The sequence below is a fragment of the Opisthocomus hoazin genome, chromosome 2 (genome assembly GCF_030867145.1).
Source record: "Opisthocomus hoazin isolate bOpiHoa1 chromosome 2, bOpiHoa1.hap1, whole genome shotgun sequence".
Lineage (NCBI taxonomy): Eukaryota > Metazoa > Chordata > Aves > Opisthocomiformes > Opisthocomidae > Opisthocomus > Opisthocomus hoazin.
The window spans coordinates 89,851,461-89,863,501 of record NC_134415.1 but is presented as its reverse complement, the minus strand read 5'-3'; the positions used below and the strand labels follow the sequence as shown (position 1 = coordinate 89,863,501).

The following is a 12,041-nucleotide window of genomic DNA, read 5'->3' as shown; positions in this document are numbered from 1 at the left end:
ACACTTTTCAGTTTCAGCTGACACAATTTGCTACAAGAGCTCATCTACTAACTCCTCCGGAAAGCTGCTGCTAATTTTTAAGTTTTAAAATTAAGGGTTTTGTCTTCTGGTAGTGCAGTCATCCTATTTGAAACCATATCAAAACAGTTGCAGCTTGGGTGACTGGGGTTTTTTTCAGCTGTAAATAAGAATTTTATCTTGTAAAGCTCCTTTAAATAGCATGGATATGGAATCAGTTCAGAGTTCAGGGAATACAAAACCTCACAAAGGAGGGAAGAAAAAGCCCTGAATGAAGAACCAACCACACCTTCATCAGAAAAAAGGATTTCCATAGTCAAATCTGACGCTTGCCCTGAAGAAAAAAAAAAAAAAAATCAAACTAACCTAATTCCTAACAGAGTCACTGACGGTTATCAGAGCAAGTCATTCTTGGCGCAGAGCTAACTCTGTACCTGGCTTTGCTTAGTGCTCTGCACACCATTTTGTTTTGTTAGTTTTCTCTTTGACCTTGCCCATCCTGTTACAATGAAAGTTCACTTGGCAGCTGAGGAGGAAAGGAAAACAAAACCCATTGCAAAGCTGAGTGACTAAGCAGGAACATATATGCAAACCCATTTGCAGGTTTTGGAAAATCCAAACATGGTTTTACTTTGCTCACTGACCGGTTAAGCAAAAAAAAGGCTAAAGGAACCTGAAAGCTTTCACGCTCAACACCCAAAAGCTGGAAAGTGCCAGAATTAACACGGAATATGCACAAGAAAGCCTGGACTGGGATCAAAAAGGCAGTACAGGCGTCTGGCTGCAGAAGGAACGGGTTCACTGGTGGCTACGGAGCTGCACATAGCTCACAAGCGCTTCACGTGGGACTTCAAGAGCAGGGCCAGGACCAGAGCCGCGCTGACACAGACGCTGGCAAGGGTCACCATTCCTGCAGCAGTGGAGGCCGCTGTGGACCGGGGGGCTGGAAATCGTGGCAGCTATGCAATAACACATCGATATGGACCATGGTGGCACAGAACAGGCTCCTATCATTTGGGCCACGCCTGCCCCAGGGACAGCAAACGTACAAGGCAGACGCCTGGGAACAGGATCCACTTCACCAAGCTCAGTGACGTCTGCCCTGCAAACAAGCTGAAGCTTTCAGACGGATATTAAAAAACAAACCCCGTGTAATAACCGCTTCCTTCATGCTTGTCATTCACTGGTGATCCCTTTTTCATCACATGAAAGACATCACTGTCAGAAATTACTGCCCGAGGACCTAGACTGAAACCGGCCCTGCAATCACTTTAATGGGTCTCTCTCTGTGCAACTGCAGGAGCAGAGTTTAAATTAGCTTTCAAATTATTTTACCAAATAAGAAAAGCAATAATTAAGAAGTGAAACACTTCAACAACAACTAATCACTAACAAAAACATAAAAGTAATCATTTTATTCTACAGACTTGACAATTTTAGCAGGGAATTAGCATTGAACATAGGTGACTGCAAAGGAAATGCTGTCAAAACCCAGCAGCGTACTGAAACACGTATGCTTTCAAGGCTTCACCTCAGCCTGTACGAACAAAGCGCAGCTGTACATATGTGGCTGTGCAAGTCAGCTTGCAGGACTTTCCTGCACATTTCAACAATACTCACAAGTTACACAGGATCAAACTTTGGTTTTCACTCTTGACATATACAAAACATACTTAGCAAAACTACTGCACCTCCATGATAGACAAGTTCAAACTTTCCCAAGATTAACACCCCAAAACTACTCAAGAGTACAGCTGCTGCCGTGGTGTTATGAAATCCTTAGTGTCTTCGGGGCCCGTGAGCAGGGGCAGTTAAGTTCTCCTTTTTCGCTCTGCTAACCTCTGGTCCCTTTCTGGAGCCACAGCTGTTCCCCAGAAGACAGTACCATGAGAGCTGTGACCACAAAGAGCACGGCCTTGCCACAGCCCATTTCCAGCCTTCTCCCATTGCTAGGGCTGGAAGGCCACACAAGAAATATATCCCTACGCTGAGGGAAAGACATGGCCTTGTTGAGAAGCCCAAAATAGGCCAGAGGCAGGTATTACGCAAACAAGGGTGGCATAGAACCAAATTATTTTGTTAAAATTCAGTATTGTCTACATGCAGAAGCACAGTACATCACAACATCTGCCCCACACTCGGGTGTTTTTAATGAGATTATGGTGGGGTAGCAGCTGCATCCATCACAAACCTGTCTGCTCTTCTACCAAAAGTTACAGGACTTCTGTAGTATTTCTGGCTACCTTTGCTCCATGGTTTTTAGGAGCCACTGGTCACCAAAAGCACCATTACACACACATAAGATCACAGTGATCATTTCTCTGCTGAAATCTTGTTACAAGGACATTTGTGACCTAAATGGATTGCCAAGAGCATCATCTAAGAGGCTAGTTGCATAGGAACCATAGCGAGCAGAGAATTCGGCTACTCTCAGGTCTCAGAGGAAATACTTACTGATACAGCAAAATCACTTCTGCATACAGTGATGCATATACAAAAGCTTCAAGTTTTACAAATAAATTATCCCAAAGTACCCACTTTATGTCAGTCACACACCCATGTAATGTCATCGTACGTTCATGTTACCCGTCTAATTAAATAGGTATTTTCCAAATTGAAAAAAAATCCAAACCAGAATTACAGGATCATTTCACAGTGATGCCATTCACAACTTCTACACTGTGAAGACAACTGTAGAGCCTAACAGGGGCAAAGCATGTTTTATCTGCGGGCTTTTATTCAGAACTTTGCATATATAGATTTGTTCTTACCACAGAACCACAGAATGTTCAGGGTTGGAAGGGACCTCTGTGGGTCATCTAGTCCAACCCCCCTGCCGAAGCAGGGTCGCCTAGAGCAGGCAATCTGATCTGAATTATATTCTATGGATTTTATATATTCTTCTCAGAAAGCAAGTGTCTTTGCTATATATATTAAATTTCCTCGTACCTTCTCTCACAACTGTGTCCTGTAAAGACAGCAGTGTTCTGCGTGGTTACCCGCTGTAACGGCAGAAGCGAGAACTTCTCGTCAGGCACTAAGTCAGCTACAAAACAAGCGCGTATGCCTGTAAGCATCAAGCAAATACTCACAACCACTTCAAATTTGGTTAAAAAAAAAATTAACAGTTGCTTTTAATTAAGAAGTGTTAGTTTTTCCTAGCCCTCAATAAATAGAAAGCGTAAGGCATGTGGAATCCAAATTCTTTAATGGAGCTGAAGCTAGAAAGCACCGCCTGGCGTCTGCCCCGCGTCTTCCCCCGGGACCTGCTCCTCTGCCGGTGGCGAACACCTCTCTCCCTCCAGACGAAGGCCCGCCGGCTGGGCGCGCACCGGCAGGACGCGCCGGCCCCGAGCCGAAGGCGCCGAGCTGCGGCCCGGCCCGGCCCGGCCCAGCGGCGGGGCTACCCGCGAGGGGGGAGCCCGGCATGGCGGGCAGCGGCCGGGCCGGCCGAGCCCCGCTCCCCGCCGGGCCTCCTACTTGCAGAGCCCCTCCAGCCGCTCCAGCGTGCCCTTCATGTCGCGGATGCGCCTGGCCAGGGCGGGCACGGGCTGCATGGCGCGGTCCAGCTCCTCGCAGCGCGCCACCAGCGCGTACATGGCGCGGATGCTGAGGTCGGCCGCCTCGCCCAGGCTCTCCACGCCGTCGCGGTAGGTCTGGATGCAGCCGACGCTGAGGGCCGTCAGGGCCTGCAGGCCGCCGTGCACGGCGCGCAGCAGCTCGTCCACCTGCGCCGCCACCTGCCCGGCCAGCGCCACCACGTCCTGCAGCGCGCCGGGGTCGATGGCCGGGATCGAGGAGCCGCCGCCGCCGCCCGCCGGAGGCTCGGCCCGCGGGGCGCCGCTCAGCCGGATCCGCCGCTCCAGGTTGTTGGCCACGAACTGCGTGAGGCGGCCCTCGCGCAGCACCGTCCCCTCCAGCTCCAGCGCGCTCGCCAGCGTCGCCCGCCGTCCCTCCGGCTGCTGCCGCCCCGCTGCCGCCGCCGCCCCGCCGCCGCCGGCGGCCAGGCTCAGCGCCTCCAGGCTCCGCTCGTCCCGCCTCCGCCCCGCCGCCTCACGGCCCGGCGGCCCAGCGGCCGGCACCTCCATGGCGGGCGACGCGTGCCTGCCCGCCGGCACCCCACCCTCCACCAGGGGGCGCGCCGCCGCCTGTTTACGTCCCCCTCGATTGGCTTGCGGGGAGCGCGGGGGCGTGGCCGCGGCTGTTTGGGTGCCGCTCGATTGGCCGGCGGCTTTCGCAAGGAAACCCGCCTGTCCCGTCCGCTCGCTTCGCACTGCGGGACCGTGAGTCGGAGGCTGGGGCGTGGCCGCCGTTTGTGTCTGCTCGGATTGGGCGGCCCGCGGAAGCCGGCGTGGCCCCAAGTGTTTGTGTCGCTTCTGATTGGCCGAGGCGGGGCCGGAGGAGCCGCCGCGTCGCCGAGATTGGCGGCTCCCGGCGGAGAGGCGTGCCGCTGGCGCCATCCTCGCACGGCGATTGGCGCGGGGGCGGAAGGGGGCGTGCCCCGCTCGGGTAACAACACCGGGGCGCCGCTGGCTGCTCGTCTCACTCCCCCGCCATGTTCTCCTAGCAGCGGACCCGTTTGCGCCGCCACCTCAGCCCACCAAGCCCGGGCAGACGCTCCCCGGCCACCCGACCCCTCTCCCCGCTACAGCTCTGGGTACCCGCGTCCCACCATGGTCACCACCACAGCGCCGCCGCCCTTCCTAGCTCGGATCTCGGCGGGCACCGAAGACCCCAGGCGGCTGCCCTCCGCTCTCCTCCAGCGCCTCAGGCGAGGGGACAGCAACTGCGAGAACCAGCCCAGCTGCTGCCTGGCGGGCCCGGGGGGCAGCGCTCGGCCGGCGCTGAGGAGAGTCCGGCGGAGGAAGGGGAAGATCCGGCCCAGCCCCGCGGGGCTCCTGCCCAGCCGCTACCAGCAGTACCAGCAGCATCGCGCCGGCCTGGGGAGGAGGACCCCGCTGGGAACGCACGGCCCGGCCGAACTTCGCGCTCACCCCGCGCCGACGGTCTTGGCAGCCCCCGGCCTGGTGACGGCCCCGCCGGAGGAGCCCCCCGCCAGACCCGCGCCCGGCAAGCCCCTCCGGAAGGAGGTAGAGACGGGGCTCCGCTCCTCCTGCTCGCTTCCTTCCCTCGCACTCGGCGGGCCGGGAGGCCGCCTGTGCCCCCGCCGGCGGGGGGCAGCGAGCGGCTCGCCCCCTCCCCTTGCTCCTCTGGACGGGGGGGGGGGGGGGGGGGGGGAGAGTTTCCGTTACGCCCGCTCGGGCGGGGCGGGGCGGGCGGGCAGGGTGGGAGGGGGAAGAGGGAGGCCGAAATCCCGGCCGGCGATTGGCTGCTCGCCGCCACCAATCGGCGGCCGCCGCTGCGCCCAGCAACAGCCGGATTTAGCCTGCTGGCCGCGCGCCAGCTGCCCCCTTGCGCGCGCAGGCGGGACGTGCGCGGGGCGCGGCCCCCCATGGCGGGCGGGCGGGCGCCGGGGGGGGTCTCTGAGGGCCGCCCCCGGCTTCCCTCGCCTCCGTACGCCTGGCGGAGGGGCTGTGGGGGGCGCGGGGGGCGGCTTGCGGCCCGGCCGGCCCTCACACCTCGCGGCTGGGGCGGCCGGGCGAGCCGTCGGGTGGAAGCGGTCGCCGGCGCTGTGCTGAGGCGAGGGGTCGCGTTCTGAGGCGTGTTCTTTGTCTCTGCAGTTCTTGAAGAACAAGATGGGAAAGGCCGAGAAGGCTGCCGTCCCCTACGGGCAGCCTGTTCACGGTCTGCACCTGTGTGAGCAACCAAAGATGAGCAGACAGAAGAGTAGATGTAACATGCCGCTGACAAAGATCGCCTCGGCGAGAAAGGTAGAGAGCTTCTGGCAAGATTCGGTATCGCCAGAAGTAATTCAGAAGCAGGAGAAAAAGCCACTTAAAAACACAGAGAACTTCAGAAATGCCAAGTCCAAGAAACCCATCACCCTGACTGAAGCGAACCAAAAAGAAAATTACGCTGGGGCAAAATTCAGTGACCCACCGTCTCCTAGTGTCCTTCCGAAGCCGCCCAGCCACTGGGTGGGCGGCACAGCTGAACCGTCTGACCAAAACAGGGAGTTAATGGCAGTCCATTTGAAAACTCTCCTAAAAGTCCAAGCGTAGCTTCCAGTATCTCTTGAGCAATTTTCCAAGCAACTCCATCCAGGAAACTCAAACATGCCTTGTTGCAACAAAAATTGCAAAAGACTGTCAAGTCTTATAATCACATTAAAAAAAAAAAATCCTTGTATTATATTTTTTATGGTTGTGTAAATAGTGTACATCATGTATTATGTGTATATTCTTGTTCATACTTTGAGAGGTACATTTTAGTTTTGTTATGAAAGGATGTATTTTGCACTGCCTGAATGGTAGATGTCTTGTATATAAAACATGGACAGTTCTTAAGTGTGTGCTTGACACATGAAGACTTGACTTGATTTGCACAAGGTAATGAAAATTTTGAAAGGAGAGTACAGCTTTCTGGTTTTAAGGTTCCAAATCAAATGTGAATGTTCTATTCATGCACTACTGACAACAGTTTTACATTCTGTGTCCCACAGAGGTCCCTTCCAACCCCGAACATTCTGTGATAAACTTAGAATTTTCATACAAATGTGAAGTGTTGCTCTCTGCTCTGGAAACAGTATCTGGAATTCCTGTTTTGTCTGTTTGTTTTAAAATTAACTGGAATTTGAGTAAAATTCCAACCCATCAACTTGAGCACTGCTGATTTCTTTAAAGAGAAAAAAAAAAAAAGAGAGCAGAGCTTTCTGCCAAAAATCCAATTGGTCACTAAAAAATTAAATAAAACAATTTGGCCTCCCCTTAAGCATGTCTCCGTTTTTCTTTTCTCTGTGTGGGTGTCTGTTAAGTAAATGAACTTAAATTTCTTGACTGCCTGCTAGTGCCTCAGTAGGAATATTTTGTCCTTCTCAGCCTTTAACTGTCCAAGTAATATTTGATAGCTTGTTAAGAATTTCATGTGTTTTTAAAAAATATTTGCTTTCTGATACACCATTTTTGGTTCCTTACCCTTTCGTTTCCTGAAAATTCAAGATTTCAAGAAAGTTGGACAACTGCACATTCAAGTGTACATTGCAATGCTCCTTAACTGTTTTCATAGTGAGTGGTTATTAAACCAGTTGATACTGAAAAGTAGCGATGACAGAAGAGTGTGGGTGGGGCTAGTTAAACTTTGTGTTGCTCACCAAATTTGTCTCTTGCTGATGGCTGCGCTGAAAATCACATTCCTCTGGTCTAAAATTCTTATGGAAGTGGAGTGCAGATTAGTCCGAGAGGCATGTTGAGGAGGTAACAGATTTGTGATTATTTCACTAATCTGGTATATGAGATTAATAAAGCAGGAAATAGTAAAATTTATGTAAGATAGAAAAGCATTTTTAAGATTCTGGATCTACTGGAAAAAATAAATACTTTCTGGGCACTAGTGTACTCGGAAGGATATGTGGGAAGCAAAGGCTGGCAGCAGGGTCCCAGATGCGGCGGTTCCCTAGCGTGGGTGGTTCCAGAGATTTGGAGTGAGCAGCGTTAGCTGTACTCATGCCACGTGCGCTGCTGCTCCCCTGTGTTGCATCGCTTTGTTCCGCCCGTCTGGACTGGCAGTATTCATTAACACAGCCCTGGAGTGAGATTGGTTAAAAACTACAGGAGAATTTCTTTGCTTTGTTTATAGAAATTGACTGAAATTTTTGGTTCGCCCCAAAGACTTCCAGGTTCCCTGCCTGGCGAAATAGACCTGTATTACTTGATTAATAACGGGACATAGTCGAGGTAATAGTGTGGCTTCAGCAGCCTGGTTTGCTGCCTGATCTAAATACTCCACAATTTAGTGTGTCCTAGCTTGTCTTCTAGAAATGAACAAAATTCCTCCTTTTTTTAATTTCTTAATAAACGGTATTAGGTCAAAGAAAAATTTTAGTAGAGTCTCGCTAAGGATGACTCAAGCAGACCATAAGTCCCAGTTTACTACATTAGGTACATGTTGTATTGATCTGCTGTGGAGCTTTTAATTTTTTCTTTCACCTGAACATCATCAAGCGCAAAGGAAAATGCCTTTAGCAATTCCCCGTAGCTTTAGGCAATGGTTAATTTTGTCGGTTGAACTTGTGATTGTCTTTAATCTTGATAAGTACCTTGACAAGAGCGAGTTTCCATCAGCCATGTAGGTTGGCATTATTTAACAGGAGATACCCTTTTTTCCCCTGATCGTTATCTCTGTCACTGTCAGCCTCTTTTCTTCTCTGCCCCTTGGAGCTGATGTTAAATTGCATAGTTTGAATGCTAACTCTGATCCTACATAAAATACACCAATGTAACGTACCTCTTTGTTTCTACCCTGATTCGCTGTCACGTCCCTGGGGATTACAGAATTCATTAGATGTAAGTGCCGATAGTTCTCAGCTCCTGAGCCAATTCTTTTAAAGCTGTTGGGTGAGACTTTGGAAGTCTTGAAAATTTAAAACTTCCCGTACCTTGTTGGACCGTAAAGGTTATCAGGGTAAAAGAACAACGTTTCATCTGATCTTTCCAAACAGTGCCCCCCCCAAAAAAAGCTTATTTAGCTTACTTCTGCATCAGTATCGCTGGTCCTGTTGGGATCTGGCTGAAGTGTTGAGGCGTCTCATGTCTGTGTCTTCTTAATATCTTTGGGTTGAGTCCCTTCCTGGCCAATGGACTGCGTTATAAAACTTGGCCTGCGTGCATTACACACTTCAACAAGATCGTCAAAAAATCAGGACATCGTCACCTCTTAGGACCATATTCTGCACTTAAATTGTCACTTTCCCACGTTTTTTTCTTTTATCCTTCTACAGTGTTTTCTTACAGGGATTTTCACTTGCAAGTTTTCCTTCACATTGACAGATTTCTCATCCCAGTGCCCTGAAGGCAAGGCATGGTATTACATGAACATACAATTGTTTTGAGTTTAGAGCCAGTAAATTAAAGAAAAACATGAGTGTCATGTTTGGAGGACTTCTTTGCAGTAACATGGCAGAAAGTCTTTTGAAGTGAACAGCCTTTAAGGAAGAAAATGAACAAACTGAGTGGGCATGTTATCATCACCTGGTCATGTGTCTGCTGCACAGGAATTCAACAAATTGCTCATTACATCTTCTGAGTTCAGTCAGAGTAAGGAAACCGAACAGGCTGCATTTGGCGAGATAATGACAGTCTGTTCTGTTTAAAATCATCTTCAGTGCAATGCTGTGCAGAACTGCAGGGGAATCAACTGGGCGAGTTAACTACCAGCTTGCTTTTAAACAGTTAAATGTCACGTGGTGATGGTCCTGCAAAATTGGCTTTCATGGAGCCCAGAAGTGTCTGTTGTTGGGTTTTCATGCGTGGCTGAGTTTCAGCCCATCAGACAGCTTCGTTAATAACGGCTGGCTTGGTGCTCTGCTAAAGCAAAGATGCCTCTGTCCCCTCACGCAGCAGGAGCTGGGAATCCCGTGTGCATTCGAACGCCTTAACACCAGGATCCCTGCAGAGATGCTGCTAAAGTAGTCTGCGTATGAGGCTGCAACTTCTTCCATAAATTGAATTTTATTTCAGCTGATTAATATTTTATCCAGGTAGTGTCATTTTAAGCAGATCTTGTAATTATTTTCAGAGGGTATTTTTTCAGCTTTTGCATTATAAAGCATTTGATATCTGCCACACTTCAGGATTTTCTTCTGCTTTACCCAGTTTTGAGATCAAATATGAAGCCTATAAATTGTATGAAGCCTGAAGATTACAGATTGGTTTTCATTGTAATTTTGGAAATAAGTTTGCCTTTATTTCTGCATAGAAAGTCTTGATACTTCCATCATGCAGCTGAAACACATTCCTTATTTTCTTCTACAACCTCTTGCACTCTTTGAATTTTTTTTTTGCAACGTGTTAATTTTTTTTTTTTTTCAAAATGTGTGCCTGCCTTCCTGAACTATTTAAGGGGAATTATTTTCTGCTGTAATTTCTAAGAAGGTTTTATGTTATGAATAGGCTGGTCCTTACCCTAAAGAGGCTACGAGGTAAGCAGGTAAGAGAGAAAGGTTGTAAAATGTTAACATTTACTGTGGAAAAACTGATGCTACCTTGTTGAACAGGAACCACTGTTAAAAATTTTTGATAGCAGGAAATGTTTAGTTGCTGATTCTGTCGAAAAGATTAATGAAGGCAACATCCATCAATTAAGGAGAAATACATTATCCAGTAAAAGGACCTAACTGCTGAAGTTGAGCAGCGGAATGTTACCAGCAACGTAGAAAGCTGTGAACTTTTTGTTTTGCATTCAGAGTGGAGCAGAATGTTATTAGAGCTACGACAGGAGGGTCAAGAATTCAGCTGAGTATGAAAAAACAATCCTCGGGAATTAATCTGGACAGCAAACACATCCTCGCAGAGGTACTTCTTCCCCTGTGCTGAAGTCAGCATTCCTCTCTTTTCCCATGAGGTGATAAAATCTCACTTACTCAGCTCCCAGAACGCAGGACCGCCCTTAGATTTTTACAAAGCCCTGACTCTGTTGGAAGCGCTGCATCGGTACTGGAGTTTAACATTAGTCTAGTGATGTTACTACAAGTAGCACGTATTCAGGTGCGTGTGTGGCAGATGCGGTCACTTAGTCCGAGGGGTTCATAAACCCTTGTCTTTAGTCTGAGAATTGCCCTGGTTGTGTGTACTGAACGCGGTAGGGTGCCGCTGGTGAGCAAACTGGGGTGGCTGCTGAAATCTATACTAGAAGGAGGAAGTATTTGGGGATCAAGGACTTTTCTTGTGTTTATAGGACTTCCCTAAGTATTTTGTTGTAGTTCAGATTATGACTGACTGTATTTCAAGAAGTGGTGTAATCATCATTGCCATTTTGCCATTCTTAAGGTCATGAAGCATAAAGTTTTGAGGAGATGCTATTTCTTTGAAAGATGTCATTTTCTCCTTTAATGAAGCAGTGTGCTTTCGTCAGGTAAGCCTATGAACATTAATTTGCAAAAGTCCTTGTAAGCGGTGACGGCAATGGCCATCAAAATGCAATTTACTTTGGTTTTTATTCCCTGAAACAAGACCTAGACCTACATTCATTAAAGGGCTTAGTATATAGAGTCAGGCCTTTCTCCTGTTTGCTCTCATCACCCGAATCTTGCGTTCTCTATTGCCTGGTGACATAGCTGCATGAGAAAGAATAAGGTGCACGCTTACTTAAAATAATGTATAGCTTGAGATCTGTAATTTGCCTATATGTATATATATAGCATGAAGCCTTTGTTAGTTGCATTTTGTAGCATCAGAATATTCAGAAATTGCATGTTGTCATGTTTAGAATATCAATAGGTCATTGTAGGAATTAATACAGTAGTCAATTGATAGACCTTGTCCAAATTTTAGACATTGTTTGTAGGCAAGAACCAAAGAAAGTGCTGATAGATTTTTGTACTAGGAGTGATAAAAAATAATTGACAGGTACAAAAAAACCTTGAAAACCAAGGTCAACTAAGAGGTAAGGGAAGCAGCATAGATGCCACCATTGAATTGTGTGGGAAGGAAAGATACTGCAAGAAAAAAATTATCTCCCAAAGTGTCTGACGTTACTGCAAATTTAGGGAATTTTACTGACCAGATGAAATGCAATTTGCCACCAATTCTTGACTGGGACCGTCTGGGGAAAGACAGTATGGGCTGGCAGGTCTTGTGACTGACTTTTGCTCTGTCTGCTCAGTACCTGTTGTTCATGACTAGAAATTGCACCTTGGCACAGCATTCTGAGTGGCTAGCACTGCTTTACGTATCACAAAATGCTGTACAAGTACTTAACTGCTCGCAGGTTTCCACAGGTTTTTGGAAGTGGTCAGATAAAGTATGTAGGTGCGTGAGAGCAGCCCTCATGTTGTACAGCTGGAAAAACAGGCACACAGAAGTTAACCAGCTTGCTGAAGTTCCCTCAGCAGGCTGTTCACTAACCCAGAAGAGAACCACAGTTTCTGGAGCTCCAGCCAGGTTTTCCCTTTGCTAGTACACGCGGTT

At 48.7% G+C, this 12,041-nt stretch overlaps 2 protein-coding genes across 2 annotated transcripts; one reads left to right on the top strand and one right to left on the bottom strand.

Moving 5' to 3' along the window:
- Nucleotides 1–1,418: 1,418 nt before the first annotated feature.
- Nucleotides 1,419–4,574, bottom strand: BORCS6 (BLOC-1 related complex subunit 6). Its single transcript, XM_075414380.1, has one exon. The coding sequence runs from the start codon at nt 4,476–4,478 to the stop codon at nt 3,495–3,497; it is 984 nt and encodes a 327-aa protein (XP_075270495.1). The 5' UTR covers nt 4,479–4,574; the 3' UTR covers nt 1,419–3,494.
- Nucleotides 4,549–6,849, top strand: PNRC1 (proline rich nuclear receptor coactivator 1). Its single transcript, XM_075414381.1, has 2 exons — nt 4,549–5,108; nt 5,700–6,849. Exons 1-2 carry the CDS (start codon nt 4,692–4,694, stop codon nt 6,138–6,140), a joined length of 858 nt encoding a protein of 285 aa, XP_075270496.1. The 5' UTR covers nt 4,549–4,691; the 3' UTR covers nt 6,141–6,849.
- The last annotated feature ends 5,192 nt before the right edge of the window (nt 6,850–12,041 follow it).

Coding starts and splice junctions, on each gene's coding strand:
- BORCS6 (XM_075414380.1), bottom strand. CDS start 4,478: ATGGCGCCAGCGGCACGCCTCTCCGCCGGGAGCCGCCAATCTCGGCGA.
- PNRC1 (XM_075414381.1), top strand. CDS start 4,692: ATGGTCACCACCACAGCGCCGCCGCCCTTCCTAGCTCGGATCTCGGCG. Junction 5,109..5,699: donor GCAAGCCCCTCCGGAAGGAG/GTAGAGACGGGG, acceptor TTGTCTCTGCAG/TTCTTGAAGAACAAGATGGG.